Source organism: Spinacia oleracea, chromosome 5, assembly GCF_020520425.1.
Source record: "Spinacia oleracea cultivar Varoflay chromosome 5, BTI_SOV_V1, whole genome shotgun sequence".
NCBI classification, from domain to species: domain Eukaryota; kingdom Viridiplantae; phylum Streptophyta; class Magnoliopsida; order Caryophyllales; family Amaranthaceae; genus Spinacia; species Spinacia oleracea.
The window spans coordinates 121,571,648-121,586,258 of NC_079491.1; the positions used below are offsets into that span (position 1 = coordinate 121,571,648).

A 14,611-nucleotide genomic window follows, 5' to 3' on the forward strand; every position below is an offset into this window, starting at 1 on the left:
ACCTCTTAGGGAGAGATATTCTTCCACCGCCTCGGCAGTCGACGAAGAATTTGCCGAACTCTTTCAAGAGATCGACGAGTACGTCGAGGCGGGGGAGCAGGCGGCAAGCTCGTCGGAGGGTACAGCGAGCCAGGCAGTGGGGGAGCCAAGCGTCACTCCATTGTCATCGGCCGTCGAGGAACAAGAAGCTGCTCCCCAGCTTATTAGGCCCAGAGGACGGGAGGAGGCCCAATTGCTTCCGTCAGAGATTCACCCAGACGTGGGCTGGATGCGGTGGCTAGACAGGCACGGAGCCAAGATGAGGGATGACCTCTGCGTGGGGGAAGGGTACCAAATGCGCGTGCCGGCCGGTCTGGACACGACCGTCAGCCTGCTTGCCGAGGGAGAATTCCCTGTGTATGCCGCGTCAATCAAACTCGGCATGAGATTCCCTCCACACCCCTTCGTTGTGGAGGTGTTAGATGGTTTCAATATTGGGGTGGCCCAGCTGACCCCCAACTCATGGGCGGATATCTTTGGCTACATTGCCAAATGTGCACTGAACGACGTGGAGCCGTCCTTCAACGCCTTTCTGCATCTGGTCTCCCTCTCTCGTTCCCCCAGTGCTGCCAAAGGGTGGTTTAATCTGAGCAGCCGTGGTACCTACCAGACAGTGGTCGGCAAGCTCAGCAAGTGGCATATGTGGAGGAAGAGGTGGGTCGTGTTTTACACTGACGACCAGGAGATGTATGAGAGAATGAGCCGTTGGAACTGTGACGCCAACTTCATGGATCGTGACGAGCCCCTCCCCCCCCTTACTGCCGAAGAGTGGGATCAGATAATGGTCCTGTTCAGGGCCAACACTTACCACTTAACAGTGGATAAGAGTTTCCATGTGCCGGCCGAGTGGTTGCCGCACATTAGCCAGTTTCGGAACGAGGCCTTTCTAGCGGCCGTAGGCTTAGGATATTCCATGACTCGAGGTTGTATGCCAATTTATGTGCCGTTCCGCGTTGGTCTATTCATTTTTTCTAACTTTGGATTTCTTTTGTTCACAGAGGAAGGAATGAGCAAGTTATCGGCGGCGGATATTGGGAAGGGCGATATGACCGATTGGATGGCGGACATCTATGAGGCCAAGATGCAGAAAGCCAAGGCCGAATTGGAGGAGAAGGTGAGTATTCTCTTAGGTTGTTGTTTTTTGCAAGTTAAACTTCTCCCGTCCAGCGTCTACAGTGGACGTCTTTTTAGTGACGAGCCGATATCCTGATATCTGACTCGTGTTTGCTAAGGTAGGCCTCGTCACTTTTTATTGATGGGCCCCTTAGTTAGTGTTTTTTCAAGTGACTCGTGATTGATAGGGTACGCCTCGTCATTTTTGAGACGGGCGTCCTTTTTAATGACGAGCCACTTTTCTGCGATTGACTTGCACTTGATAAGGTACGCCTCGTCATTTTTAAGACGGGCGTCCTTTTTAATGACGAGCCACTATCTTGTGAGTGACTTGTGATTGATAAGGTACGCCTCGTCATTTTTAAGACGGGCGTCCTTTTTAATGACGAGCCACTATCTTGTGAGTGACTTGTGATTGATAAGGTACGCCTCGTCATTTTTAAGACGGGCGTCCTTTTTAATGACGAGCCACTATTTATCGAGTGACTTGTGATTGATAAGGTACGCCTCGTCATTTTTAAGGCGGGCGTCCTTTTTAATGACGAGCCACCATCTTGTGAGTGACTTGTGATTGATAAGGTACGCCTCGTCATTTTTAAGACGGGCGTCCTTTTTAATGACGAGCCACTATTTATCGAGTGACTTGTGATTGATAAGGTACGCCTCGTCATTTTTAAGGCGGGCGTCCTTTTTAATGACGAGCCACCATCTTGTGAGTGACTTGTGATTGATAAGGTACGCCTCGTCATTTTTAAGACGGGCATCCTTTTTAATGACGAGCCACTATTTATTGAGTGACTTGTGATTGATAAGGTACGCCTCGTCATTTTTTAGGCGGGCGTCCTTTTTAATGACGAGCCACTATTTATTGAGTGACTTGTGATTGATAAGGTACGCCTCGTCATTTTTTAGACGGGCGTCCTTTTTAATGACGAGCCACTATCTTGTGAGTGACTTGCGATAGATGACGAGGCCTAATATTTGACTCTCCTTTTTCTTTTTTAGCAAGCTAAAGACGCGGCTAGGGCGTCAGGGAAGAAGAAGGGGACGACTCTGTCCCAGCTGAAGAAGAGAGCTGTGCCGGCTGGCTCGGAGACTCCGAGTACCTTCAAGAAGCCAAAACCCCTACCTCGCCGTCTCGTGAAGAAAGACGAGTCGAAGGTTGCTGAGGGGGGATGCCCTGATGACGAAGAGATGGGCGTGGACAAGCCGTCTCTGGTGGTGGACTTGGTGGAGGACCCTCTTTCGGGAATCCCGGCCGACGTCCGCTCTCAGATACCGGCGGAGGTGGCCCGCCGAGCTAGGTCTTCGGGCGGTAAGTATTATTCGAACGTCGTTCAGACGTATCGAGCCTCCTCTGGCAGTTCTTCTTACTCTCCGCGTCATCCTAAGGCCGTTGTTTTTCCTATAGCCAAAGACAAAGGGAAGGATGCAGCTGCTGCCGAGGATGAGAACGTACCTGCTACTCCCCACTATTCGTCAAAGGATAGGGCGGCTATATGTCGTAAGGTTTTTAAGGCCGTCCCCGCAGAGTATGTTGCTTCTCTTCCTGGCCGCAAGACTGACGCCCAGTTTGGTGCGATCCAGGCCACTCTTCTCGACGTAAGTCTATTTCCAACTTGCTTGTACTTGTCTTCCCTTTTAGAGTCATTTACTAATATGTAGCTTCTTCTGCAGTTGTTCTGCCGCATGGAATTCTGCAAGAGCTGGAAGACCCGCACTGCTGAGGAGCTCAAAGCTCAGGTGGCTGAGTCCACCCACCATGGTGACTATGCGTTCAAGTCCATTGAAGAGGTCCGCCTGCAGATGCAGACGACCATAGACCTTCAAGCGAAGGAGGTGGCTGCGTTGAGATCTGACAAGGCCGAGCTGCTTAAGAAGATCTTGGCGCAGGACAAGGACATGGTGGCAATGGTCGAGGAGGCCAAGACAGCGGCGGCGGAAATACGGGCGCTTCAGGACCAGTTGCGGGAGTACCCTCAGGTCAAAGAGGCGGCTGAGGAAGCCGAGCATCTTCGTGGGGAGCTAGAGACGGCCAGATCGCAAGTTCGCACCTTGTGTGAGCGTCTTCTGGAATCCTATGATCAGGGGGAACAAGCGACCAAGGACGCTGTTAAGCACGCCTGGGAGAGCCACATGTCAGAGTATGATCTTGGGTGGTTCCAGCGGCAAATGGAGCACAGTGCCGCTGTGTTGGCTGCTGAACGTCTTGGTCAGCCGCCCCCAGAGTTTGTATCATCTGATGACGAGGACGATGCGGCCGCCCCCTGATTTGCTTCCTTTCCTATTTTTTTAAAATTTTATTCAAGCGTTCCCGTGCCTAAGGGCAAAAACAATTATGTTGTAAAGTTTTGGCGCTGATGGCGTCTGTATCATTGTGCCTGCTGAGCACACAACAATTCTCTTTCTTTTTCCTGGTCAGGAATTCTGAGCTACTTTCACACGCCTTTCTACGGGCGTTGTTTTATAAGTAAATAGGTTTTTTTTTGATGTTTCTCCTTTCTCGCATTTACTTGCTCTTCATAATTTGATTATTCCTTAATCAATAGGCTTAATAGGCTTAATCAATAGGTATGGTTGCCAAGGTGCATCCGAGTGTACACTAAGCACGTTAATGCCGCAGGCAACTGAGTAGGCGCTAGGCCCTACTTTGGTCGTCACTTTCTTTGGCGAGCGTGTCTATAACGATATTGATTGGCGCAAGTCAATCAACAGGTATGATTGCCGCTAGACATGCTCGTCAAATGGACTGTACAGCCAAACGTTCGTGCCGCTGAACTTTTGAGCGGACAACCTTTGTTTCCAAGTGGTTGGTGCCGCTGGCAACTGGGCATGCGCTAGGCCCTACTTTGGTCGTCACTTTCTTTGGCGAGCGTGTCTATAACGATATTGATTGACGCAAGTCAATCAATAGGTATGATTGCCGCTAGACATGCTCGTCAAATGGACTGGCCGGCCAAACATTCGTGCCGCCGCGCTTTTTAGCAAGCAACCTTTGTTTCGAAGTTAATCGTGCCGCTGAACTTTTGAGCGGACAACCTTTGTTTCCAAGTGGTTGGTGCCGCTGGCAACTGAGCATGCGCTAGGCCCTACTTTGGTCGTCACTTTCTTTGGCGAGCGTGTCTATAATGATATTGATTGACGCAAGTCAATCAATAGATATGATTGCCGCTAGACATGCTCGTCAAATGGACTGGCCGGCCAAACATGCGTGCCGCCGCGCTTTTTAGCAAACACCCTATGTTTCAAAGTTTGTTCATGCCGCTGGGCTTTTGAGCGAACAACCTATGTTTCAAAGTTTGTTCCTGCCGCTGGGCTTTTGAGCGAACAACCTATGTGTCAAAGTTGTTCATGCCGATGGGCTTTTGAGCGAACAACCTATGTTTCAAAGTTGTTCATGCCGCTGGCACGTATTATGCTGTACTGGTCGGCCAGCGGCTTGCTTATATTAGGAGGGGAGTTGGATAGGTGATCAGCCTACAACTTGGTGCTAATCTGGGCCACTTCTTAGGCTTCAAACAATTAGTCTTGCTGAGTTTTTGCTAATCTGGGCCACTTCTCAGGCCGTCATACAATTAGGCTTTGGTTATGCATTGGAGTGTATATGTTTATATTCATTGTGCGAACAATAAATATTACGAGACAAATAGAGTAGTATTATTTATAACTTTGCAAGGCGAATTTAGCCGGTTACAAAAGTAATTACTACCCTACTATGACCATTAGAGGCCGCCCCTTGGGCAATGGATCGTGGTAAGTAAGACAAGGCTTAGCACATATCTAGAAGAAATATTTCTTGAGGTTGTCGGCATTCCAAGTGCGTGAAATAGGGCGGCCTTGCATGTCTTGAATGCGGTAGGTTCCATCTCTAACTTCATCATAGATCTCGTAAGGTCCCTCCCAAGTGGGCGTCAGCTTACCTTGTTCATTTGCTCGTCCTGTGGACTCCATTTTTCTGAGGACAAAATCTCCCACTTTGAGCACTCTATTAGAGACTCTCTTGTTGTATTCTCTTGCCATCCTTATCTTGTACAGCTGTTGTCTGAGCGCTGCATTTCCTCTAACCTCGGGCAGAAAGTCCAAGGCTGCTTTCATTGTCTCCCAGTTAGCATTTTCGTCATACAGCATGACTCTCAACGTTGGCTCACACATTTCTATGGGTAGGACAGCCTCGGCGCCATAGGCTAGCAAGAAGGGTGTTTCACCGGTTGAATTCTTAGCCGTGGTGCGGATGGACCATAAGACATTTGGCAGCTCATCAGCCCATAGACCTTTGGCTTCGTCAAGCTTCTTTTTAATTCCTTCAGAGATAATTTTGTTGAACGCCTCAACCTGACCATTGGCTTGGGGTCGTCCGACTGATGCAAAACAGGTGTGTATACCGTGATCTGCCAGCCACTCTTTCAGCTTAGGCGTCTCAAACTGGGGCCCATTATCGAAGACGATAGCCTGTGGAATCCCAAAGCGAGTCATGATGTTCTTCCAAATGAATGCTCTCACATCAGCAGTTTTTATGTTTTTGAGCGCTTCTGCCTCCACCCATTTGGTGAAGTAATCTACGGCAACGATGACATAACGCCTTCCTCCTGGTGCGGTCGTGAATGGGCCTAGGAGATCCATCCCCCATTTAGCAAATGGAATTGGGCTTATAATGGGCGTCAGAACTCGTGCCGGTTGATGTATTAGGTGAGAAAAGCGCTGACATTTGTCACACTTCTTGACCAGTGAGATTGCGTCCTCCTTAAGGGTCGGCCAGTAATAGCCGGTTCGAAGTGCCTTTTCAGCCAAAGCCCTTCCACCAATATGCGAGCTGCACAACCCCTGATGAAGGTCTTCTAAAATTTCCTGCCCCTTCTCAGGTGTTACACATCTTAACAAAGGACGGGAGTAGGCCTTTTTGTAGAGGGTGCCGTTCCACATTTCAAACCAAGAACATTTCTTTTGAAGTTTTGCCGCTTCCCTTGAGTCTTCGGGCAAGACTCCATTCATTTTGAAGTTTACTATGTCATCCATCCATGTGGACGTTCTGTCAAGAGTTTCCACTTCCATTTGCTCAACACTTTTGTGCTCTTTTACCTCCCAGAACACGTGCCGAGGGGTATCACAAGACGCGGAACTTGCCAACTTTGACAGGGCATCAGCTTGGTTATTTTCCGAGCGAGGGACTTGCCTTACTTCAAAACTTTTCAGGGGTTCTACTTCCTGATGGACGGCCTGCATGTATTTGACCATAGTCGGATCCCTAGCTTCGTAGGTCCCATTAACTTGGCTCACAATCAGTTGGGAGTCAGATAGTGCTACAATCTCCTCGGCGCCTGCCGCCTTACACATTTTAATGCCACAAAGCAGGGCTTCATATTCGGCTTCATTATTTGACGCCTGGAAGTTAAATCGCATAGCATATTCAAAAGTATCTCCTTCTGGGGAGTGACAGATTATCCCTGCTCCACATCCATTCTGTGTGGATGAGCCGTCTACATACACTGTCCACACTGTGCTTGTATTCTTGGCAAAGTCTGGCCTCGTCATTTCAACAATGAAGTCGGCACATGCCTGCCCCTTGACAGCTTTCCTCGGCTCATAGGTGATATCAAAGGCGTTCAGCTCTATTGCCCAATTCAGCATTCGTCCTGACGCCTCCAGCTTTGTGAAGGGCAGTTTGAGCGGCTGATCGGTGTAGATCACTATTTTGTGAGCTAAGAAATAAGGACGGAGCTTTTTGCTGGCCATGAACAGAGCTAAGCCAAACTTTTCCACTGTAGGATATCTAACTTCAGCATTTTGAAGAACATGACTGACAAAGTATACCGGCATCTGTATTCCCTCCCTCTCTGTCAGTAGAACGGCACTCAACGAGTGCTCGGACACGGCGAGATACATGTACAAAGTCTCTCCTAGCAAGGGACTAACAAGACGAGGCAAGGTGTGTAAGTGCTCCTTTAATCTGACCAAAGCCGCCTCGGCCTCGTCCGACCATTCAAACTTGGCCTTCTTTCTGACAGACCTAAAAAAGTAGTGGCACTTGTCTCCAGCCCTGGAAAGGAATCTGCCCAGGGCGGCCAAGCAACCTGTGAGCCGCTGGACCTCCTTCACTGTCTTTGGTGAGCTCATATCAATTACTGCCTGGATTTTGTCTGGGTTGGCTTCAATTCCTCTTTCATCAATCAAGAAACCTAAGAATTTGCCTGCCGTCACCCCGAACACACACTTCTTAGGATTCAACCTCATGTTGTAAGCTCGAATAGTCTCAAATGTCTCTCTGAGATCAGTTATATGCGCCGCCCTCAGCTTACTTTTTACGATCATATCGTCAATGTAAGCTTCAATATTCCTGCCGAGCTGCTTAATGAACACAGTGTTAATAAGACGCTGAAAAGTGGCCGGTGCATTTTTTAACCCAAACGGCATCACCTTGTAGCAGTAAAGGCCTTGTTCAGTAACAAATGACGTTTTCTCCTGGTCGTCAGGCCACAACGGAATCTGGTGAAACCCTGAGTAGGCATCCATAAAGCTCATCATGGCATGCCCCGCTGTAGAGTCGACGAGCCGGTCAATCTTGGGCAATGGGAAACTGTCCTTTGGACATGCCCTATTGAGGTTGGTGTAATCAACACACATTCTCCAGGTACCATTAGGTTTTTTGACGAGGACCACATTAGCAACCCAGTCGGGGTACTGACTAGGCCTGACGAACCCAGCCTCCATCAACTTCTGTATTTCCGCGGCTGCCGCCTGATTTCTATCTTCCCCATGGTTCCTTTTCTTCTGACGAACCGGTTTAAAGTTTGGGTCCACATTCAGCTTATGGACGGCCACAGCAGGGTCAATACCCGGCATTTCGTCCACCGTGAAAGCAAAGATATCTTCAAATTCTCTCAAAAGGTGGACCAATTCTGCCGCCAGCGGGTCGTCAGGAGAAATCCCGATGGGCACTACTCTGTCAGGTTTGTCTGTGTTTAAAACCACATTGAAATGGGCCCCAACAGGCTCTGGGCGTCTCTCTTCCATGTGCCCTGCTGAGATAGTTAATGTTTCTTTGACGACCTTGGGTTGCGTGTCGCCACATTTTCGTTTGTTGCTCGACGTTCCTTTCTCTTCACCCGTCCCCCATGCTTCTGGACTCAAGGTGGTTAGGTAGCAATCTCTAGCTTGTTGCTGGTCACCATGTATAGTGCTGACGCTCCCATCGTCACAAATGATCTTAAGAAGCATCAGATGAGTCACAATGACAGCCTTTGCCCTGTTCAACGTGGGACGCCCCAAGATGATGTTATATGCCGTCAGATCTTTCACTATGAGAAAACGGACATCCATTTGCCGAGATTCCTTTTTATTTCCCATCCTCAGAGGAAGGGTAATTATGCCGACTGGGTGGATGACACTACCTCCGAAGCCTATAATGGGATAGTGGATTTTCTCAATTTTTGAGGGATCATGTTGCAGCCGATTCAAGCACTCTAGACTAATTATGTCCGACGAACTTCCTGTATCAACCAAAATACGCCTAACCCTTAGGTTAGCAACTTTTAACTCAATTACCAAAGGATCGTCATGCGGGGTGGAGATTTTTCCACGGTCGGCCTCGCCGATTTCAACTTTTGGAAACGGGTCAACTGTGGCCTTGCCGGACAGCATCACTTGTCCCAATCGCTTGGCATAATCCTTCTGGCCCCTCATGGTCGGCCCGCCGGCGGCCAATCCTCCTGAGATGACTGCCACGCACTCTGGGTCGGTACGATTTCCATCTTCCTCCGAGGGAGGGGATTTGTTTTTCTTGTAGAAGGGTTTGCCAGAACCTCCCGTGTTCCTGCTGATATAACTTTTTAAGAACCCCTTGGTGGCTAGGCCATCCAATGCCCTTTTCAAGCTCTTACATTCATTGGTGTCATGCCCAATGTCACTGTGAAAGTGACAGTACAGTTTGGGGTCCCTACTTTCTGGTGGTGACTTCATGGGAAATGGACGATCAATGTCATATTTGGACCCGACGTCCATCAGGATTGTGTACATGTCTGTGTTATACTCGAAACGCTCCCGATCATAAGTTCTGGGCCGTTTCTGACCTGCCGCTCCGGGGGCCCTGTCTGATTCTTTTGCAATAGCCCACGTCCCGTTAGGCCGGTTCTTCTTTTCAAATTTCTCCTTTTTTGCCGCTAGCTCGGCGTTATCACTTCCTCTGGGGTCTTTCGGGACGCTGCAAATCTCTGTTGCATGAATGAAGGCCTCCGCCTCATCCAGCACTTCTGCCATTGTTCGGACGCTTTTCTTTACCAGATCAAACTTGAAAGAGCCCTTTTTAAGCCCTCGAATGAAGTTATCGAATGCAACACCATCTGGCAAATCCGGAATTTGCCCTGCCTCTAGATTGAATCTCTTCACATAACTCCTCAGGGACTCGTCCTTCCCTTGCTGAATCCTACTCAGATGCATGCTCGTCTTCTTCTCTTCCTTGTGAGCCATGAACCGAGTAGAGAACAATAGCTCGAGCTCCGAAAAAGAGCGAATAGTTCCGGCTGGAAGTCTCTCGAACCACTTAGAGGCTACTCCTTTGAGTGTGCCCGGGAAATACTTACACCAAGTTGAGTCAGTTGTTCCTTGGACATACATGTGATGCCGGTAAACCAAGAGGTGCATGTCCGGATCTGTGGTACCATCGTAAGCATCAATGTTAGGCGGCTTGACTTTGGGTTCCCTCGGGGCTCTCATGATAGAGTCTGCAAAAGGGGTGGTGTGCCCTAGGGCCATGTTGGACACCCCCTCCTGAATGTGATATACAGGGTCTTGACGCCTGGAGTAAGGTAGCCGCAGGGAGGACTCGCGTCCGCGAGATTGGCGGGTTGGACGGGTGGCCCCTGGACGTGCCTGGCTCAGATGCGTATAAGTTGGATGAGGGAGAGGTCTATCCGGCATGACGGGGGTTGACCCAGTGTCAGAAAGTTCCGACTCAGAGTCGGGCAACTGCTCTGCGCGTGGCTGCTCACGTCCTCGGGACGTTTCTCCGATCAGCCGCCGTGGCATTCGGCGTGGTAGGTAAGACATGGTCTGATTTGGCTGACTTGTTGGCGGCTGTCTCCTTAGGTCCTCGCCTGTCAGCCTGGTCCAGACATTTGGGGGGCGCAAAGAAAGTGTTGGCCTATTGCTTGCCGGCCTCTCATGATTTGCAGCCACAGCAGTGGTGTAAATCAGCATACTCTTCTGTACCTCAGCATTAACTGTCTTCCCTACATCAGCTTGGAACTCAGCCAAAATAGCCCGAAGAGCACCCACAGAGACAGGCATATCAGGGTTCTCCTCTATTACCGTATCCACCCGAGGATCCAGGTGTCCTCCAGGAGGGGTGCGATTGGCCTGGTCGTCCTCCTCGCTGAGCACCTCTACCTCGGCAGTGTGACGAGGGGTGTGCCCGGCCGCAAATGTACGTGCGGCATCTTCAGTGATTCTTGTGGCCGGCGTATGATGTTCAGCCGGCATTTCTCTTTCGAGGGGTGGCCGCTCTACGCGTGTAGGCCGCCCAGCATCGTTGTCCTGTCGTTGATCTTCCATGTTACCGTACCTCCCCACAGACGGCGCCAAATGTTGTGGGGTTTTTCCGGTGAGATACCTGGGAGGTTTCTTGGTAACTTTTACATATTAAACAAGATTGTATTTTTATAGAGAGAGAAAGTAGAGAGAAGGCAGAGCAGCAATTGCTCTAGAATGTATTGATTGTGACCCCTTTTTCTAGGGAAGTGGGAATATTTATAGTACTAGGTTTTAGGGGGAATGACCTAATATTCCCCTTACATGATTGGCTGGGGAATGGGAGGAGGACACGTGTCCTTTCTCCTTACAATTCTCTGGTCTCTTTTGGCAATAGTGGGCTGTTTGGGCCTATTGTGCTTAGTTATTCACTTGGGATACATACTAATTAAGCCCCTTTCCAGGTATAGGTTTTATACATACATTTATACACACTTAAATACATACATTGTAGATACCTAGATTAATACTCATGCCTCGGAGTAGACTTCGTATGATTTCTGCTTGGGGGGCGCAATACGTGCCATGTGTCACGTCCTCATTGGTACACGAAGGCACGGTAATTTTGCCCACAACAGCTTGAGTCTCTACTTGAATTTTTTTCGATGATTCTAAATGATAAGATTTGGTTTGAAAAGAGTTAATTTTGTTCTCTTTTGGATGTTCTTTGCTATACCTTAATTCCCTTTGGTGCACTTCATTCCCTCGAATAACCTATGCTAAGAGTTAAAAGGTTTGTAAAAAGAACAAAAAGATTGTGATTTATGTTTTGAGTCCAATAAGTGGTGCATTTGAGCCCACAAGGCGAAAGCCAAAGTGTCAAGTCCGAGTCAATAAGTGGCGCCAATGAGCCCACAAGGCATAATAAGCCTATTAAAGTTTACAAAAAGAAAAAAAAAGAGTCAATACAACAATCCCAACGGACCCATGCTCCGGGAAATTTAACATCACCGTTCTTCGCCTTACCAACCGCAAACTAATGGGGCAGTCAAAGCAGCCAACAAGAATGTCAAGACCATCATCATGAAAATGACAGCCAATTACAAAGACTGGCCCCAGAAGCTGCACTTCGCATTGTGGGGGTATCAAACTTCAATTCGCACTTCAACTGGTGCAACCCTGTTCTCATTAGTCTATGGAATGGAGGCAGTACAACCTATCGAGCTGGAGATACCTTCTCTAAGAATAGTCCTAGAAAGCAAAATCCCAGAAGCTGCATGGGTACAAGCAAGATATGATGAGCTAATCATGCTCGATGAGCATCGGCTTCAAGCTGCTCACCATGTACAAGTCTATCAGCGCCGAGTAGCCAGACATTTCAACAAAAGGGTCAGAACCCAAAACATCAAGGAAGGCGAGCTTGTCCTGAAAGCCTTTCACAAGAGCATCATGGACCCGAGGGGAAATCTCAAACCCAACTGGGCAGGACCATACATTGTCAAGAAAATCCTCTCCGGGGGAGTCGAATTAACAGATGTCGACGGAACAGAATTCCGATCTCTGACAAACCTCGATCAACTCAAGAAGTTCTATGTCTAAGTTCAATGTTCAAATTCAAAATCCAATTCAAAAGTCCTGTAAGGGTTAGAACTACGTCCAGCCTGATTCCTTAACGGGACACGTAGGCAATCTCATTCCGAGGCCCGGCCACTTCAATACAAAAAAATTCAAAATTTCCTCAATTAAGGGCATCCTAAAATCAAACTCAAAATTCAAAATTCAATTGTTGTTGTCTTTATTCCAAATGTGCCAATTCAAAGCAAAGCATGTTAAAGCGGAATTTAACACAATAACTCTTTATTTCGCTCTAAGGCCTTTAAGCTAATTCAAATGCAAGATTAGGATCAAGTGAAGCAAAGTTCAAAAGCCTTTTCACTTCCTAAACATATTTTCTAAACACATTTTCCAAACACATTCTTAAAACACGATTCCTTCCAATACAACTTCAAACACATTAGCCTACAAAGATCTAGGGTCTGGCGACTATGCTCTTGAGTCTTGGCACCTTGAGTACTATCCCCTGGCTCTTCCTGCAATCAATCATCAATCATCCCCTTGCCCAAGCGGCGGGAGAAGGAACTTTCTAGTCTTCCAAGTCTTGGGGACATCAAGACCAGCAAAATAGTTGACAAGGAGGGACAAATCCACCCCTCTGCCATATGCAACAACACTCAAAAGTGGGGGCTTCAAGCCCAAATATTTTTCAAAACCCAAGAAAAAGTGTTCTTCAACACTAGGCATGTATGGCTCCGACATAATGGGCCACCCCAATATGGCACTAAACTCTTCAGGGAGGGGACATACCTCATTATTTCCAAAGCGGAAGACATGATGATTCGGATCCCATGCCTCCAAAGCAGCAAGAATGAATTGCACATCAAGCTTTATAAACCGGAAGGAGGCGAGCACCCCAAGATGCATGCCATCGAGTTCCCTTTTCTCCATCTTGCCTAACGAACCAAGCCAAGAGTTCAAGGAATTTTCAAAAGACATGGCCATCTTTTCTCTTTTTCGTAAATAAGCAATATGCAAGGGAAAACAGGGAAGGATTGATGCAAAGAATGATCCGAAAAACTCCCTATTTATACAAGAATCGGCTCTCATCACAGCACACTGGCGCCAGGGCCTGCGCCAAGCCCAGGGGCCTACAACGAAGGACGAGGCCACCGTCCCCTTTACTATTGCGAGTACGCACTCTTTAGTGCTTCGGACAGCAGAGTACAACCTCAATTATTCAAGATTCCAAAGCCGCAAACCGCCCAATTTCAAGCAGTCCGAGTCAGCACCTCGGGCCGATTTTGGGTCAATCTGTTCAAAATTCAAGCATTCTAGTCTTAGATCAATGTCCTAAGTCGAGTCTGCATATGCATTAGCGAAAGTTGAATATACTTGGACTTGCGCTTTTCCTAACCAATAAACCTCAGTCAAAGTGGGGGCTTATAGTGGGTATGTACACCCTAAAAAATGGGCAAATTTTTTCAATTTTGCATGCATACATATAGCTACAAATTTCAAAAAACACACACAAGGCATACAAAACTCAATTTTCAACCATACAAGATTCAAATTTTAAGCCATACAAAATTCAAATCTCAAATCCATACAAATCCAACCCATACAAACTCAACCAAGGCAAGCTAGAACTCGCTACCAAGCAGGGTCAGTCCGAGTCATCACCAGCCGTAATGTCAACCACATGCTCCTTGCCCTTGTTTCGGCTCCTGTAACGCTCCAGATCCCGATCAAGCTCTGTCCCAGGGGTACCAGGCTCCTGCTCCGAAATACGAAGAGTACCGGGAGAAGGATAAACTCCCTGCTGAGGGGAAGGGTACTGATAAGGCGGCGGCATCGCCATGAACTGGTGCAGTGCCCCAAACATCTTGGCCTGACGCATCCTCTCCATCTCCTGCCAGTATGTCCAAGCATCTACACCCCAAGGCTGAGGACCGCTCCCTCCGAAGTAGTAACCAGGAGGAGGAACAAAAGGCCTCGAAAGGAGCAGCTCCCCTATCAGCATCAGAATTCCTCTGATAAGTACCAGCACCGGATCCCTGTCCCAGATCCAAGCTCGGTCCTTCCGGCCTCAACGAAGTCTCCACCCGGGGCTCCCTGTCAACGGAACCTCTGCGACCTCGACGGCGCGCCAATAATACAAAATTCAAGAATCAGACATCCAAGTTCGAATTTCTAGAGTACAAAATCTCACAGTCAATGAAAGCACCTCTCTGTCCCGGCCCGAAAGCTTCTGGGTCAGCTTGGCACAATGCCTCTTCAAAGAATCAATCAGAAGCATCCAGCGACGCACTCTCACCCGAGGCGCTTGCATACAAAATTCAAGATCAATTTCCAGATACAAGATTACAATCAGTTTCAAGCAAATACAATAGTACTCACAACTGCATAATGCTCCGGTATAGCATTATACGACCTCCGGTGCGGA

The 14,611-nt window shown here is 48.3% G+C and overlaps 1 protein-coding gene across 1 annotated transcript; it reads left to right on the forward strand.

The window, feature by feature from the left end:
- The first annotated feature begins 379 nt into the window (after window positions 1-379).
- LOC130461829 (uncharacterized) lies at window positions 380-14,202 on the forward strand. Its single transcript, XM_056830058.1, has 4 exons — window positions 380-1,153; window positions 2,158-2,467; window positions 2,564-2,656; window positions 14,039-14,202. Exons 1-4 carry the CDS (start codon window positions 422-424, stop codon window positions 14,200-14,202), a joined length of 1,299 nt encoding a protein of 432 aa, XP_056686036.1. The 5' UTR covers window positions 380-421.
- The last annotated feature ends 409 nt before the right edge of the window (window positions 14,203-14,611 follow it).

What these genes read in the sequence shown, in the direction of transcription:
- LOC130461829 (XM_056830058.1), top strand. Translation starts at nt 422, where the DNA reads ATGAGATTCCCTCCACACCCCTTCGTTGTGGAGGTGTTAGATGGTTTC. An exon ending in AGGCCGAATTGGAGGAGAAG is followed by an intron (nt 1,154 to 2,157) that starts GTGAGTATTCTC and finishes TTTCTTTTTTAG; the next exon opens with CAAGCTAAAGACGCGGCTAG. An exon ending in CCGAGCTAGGTCTTCGGGCG is followed by an intron (nt 2,468 to 2,563) that starts GTAAGTATTATT and finishes TTTTTCCTATAG; the next exon opens with CCAAAGACAAAGGGAAGGAT.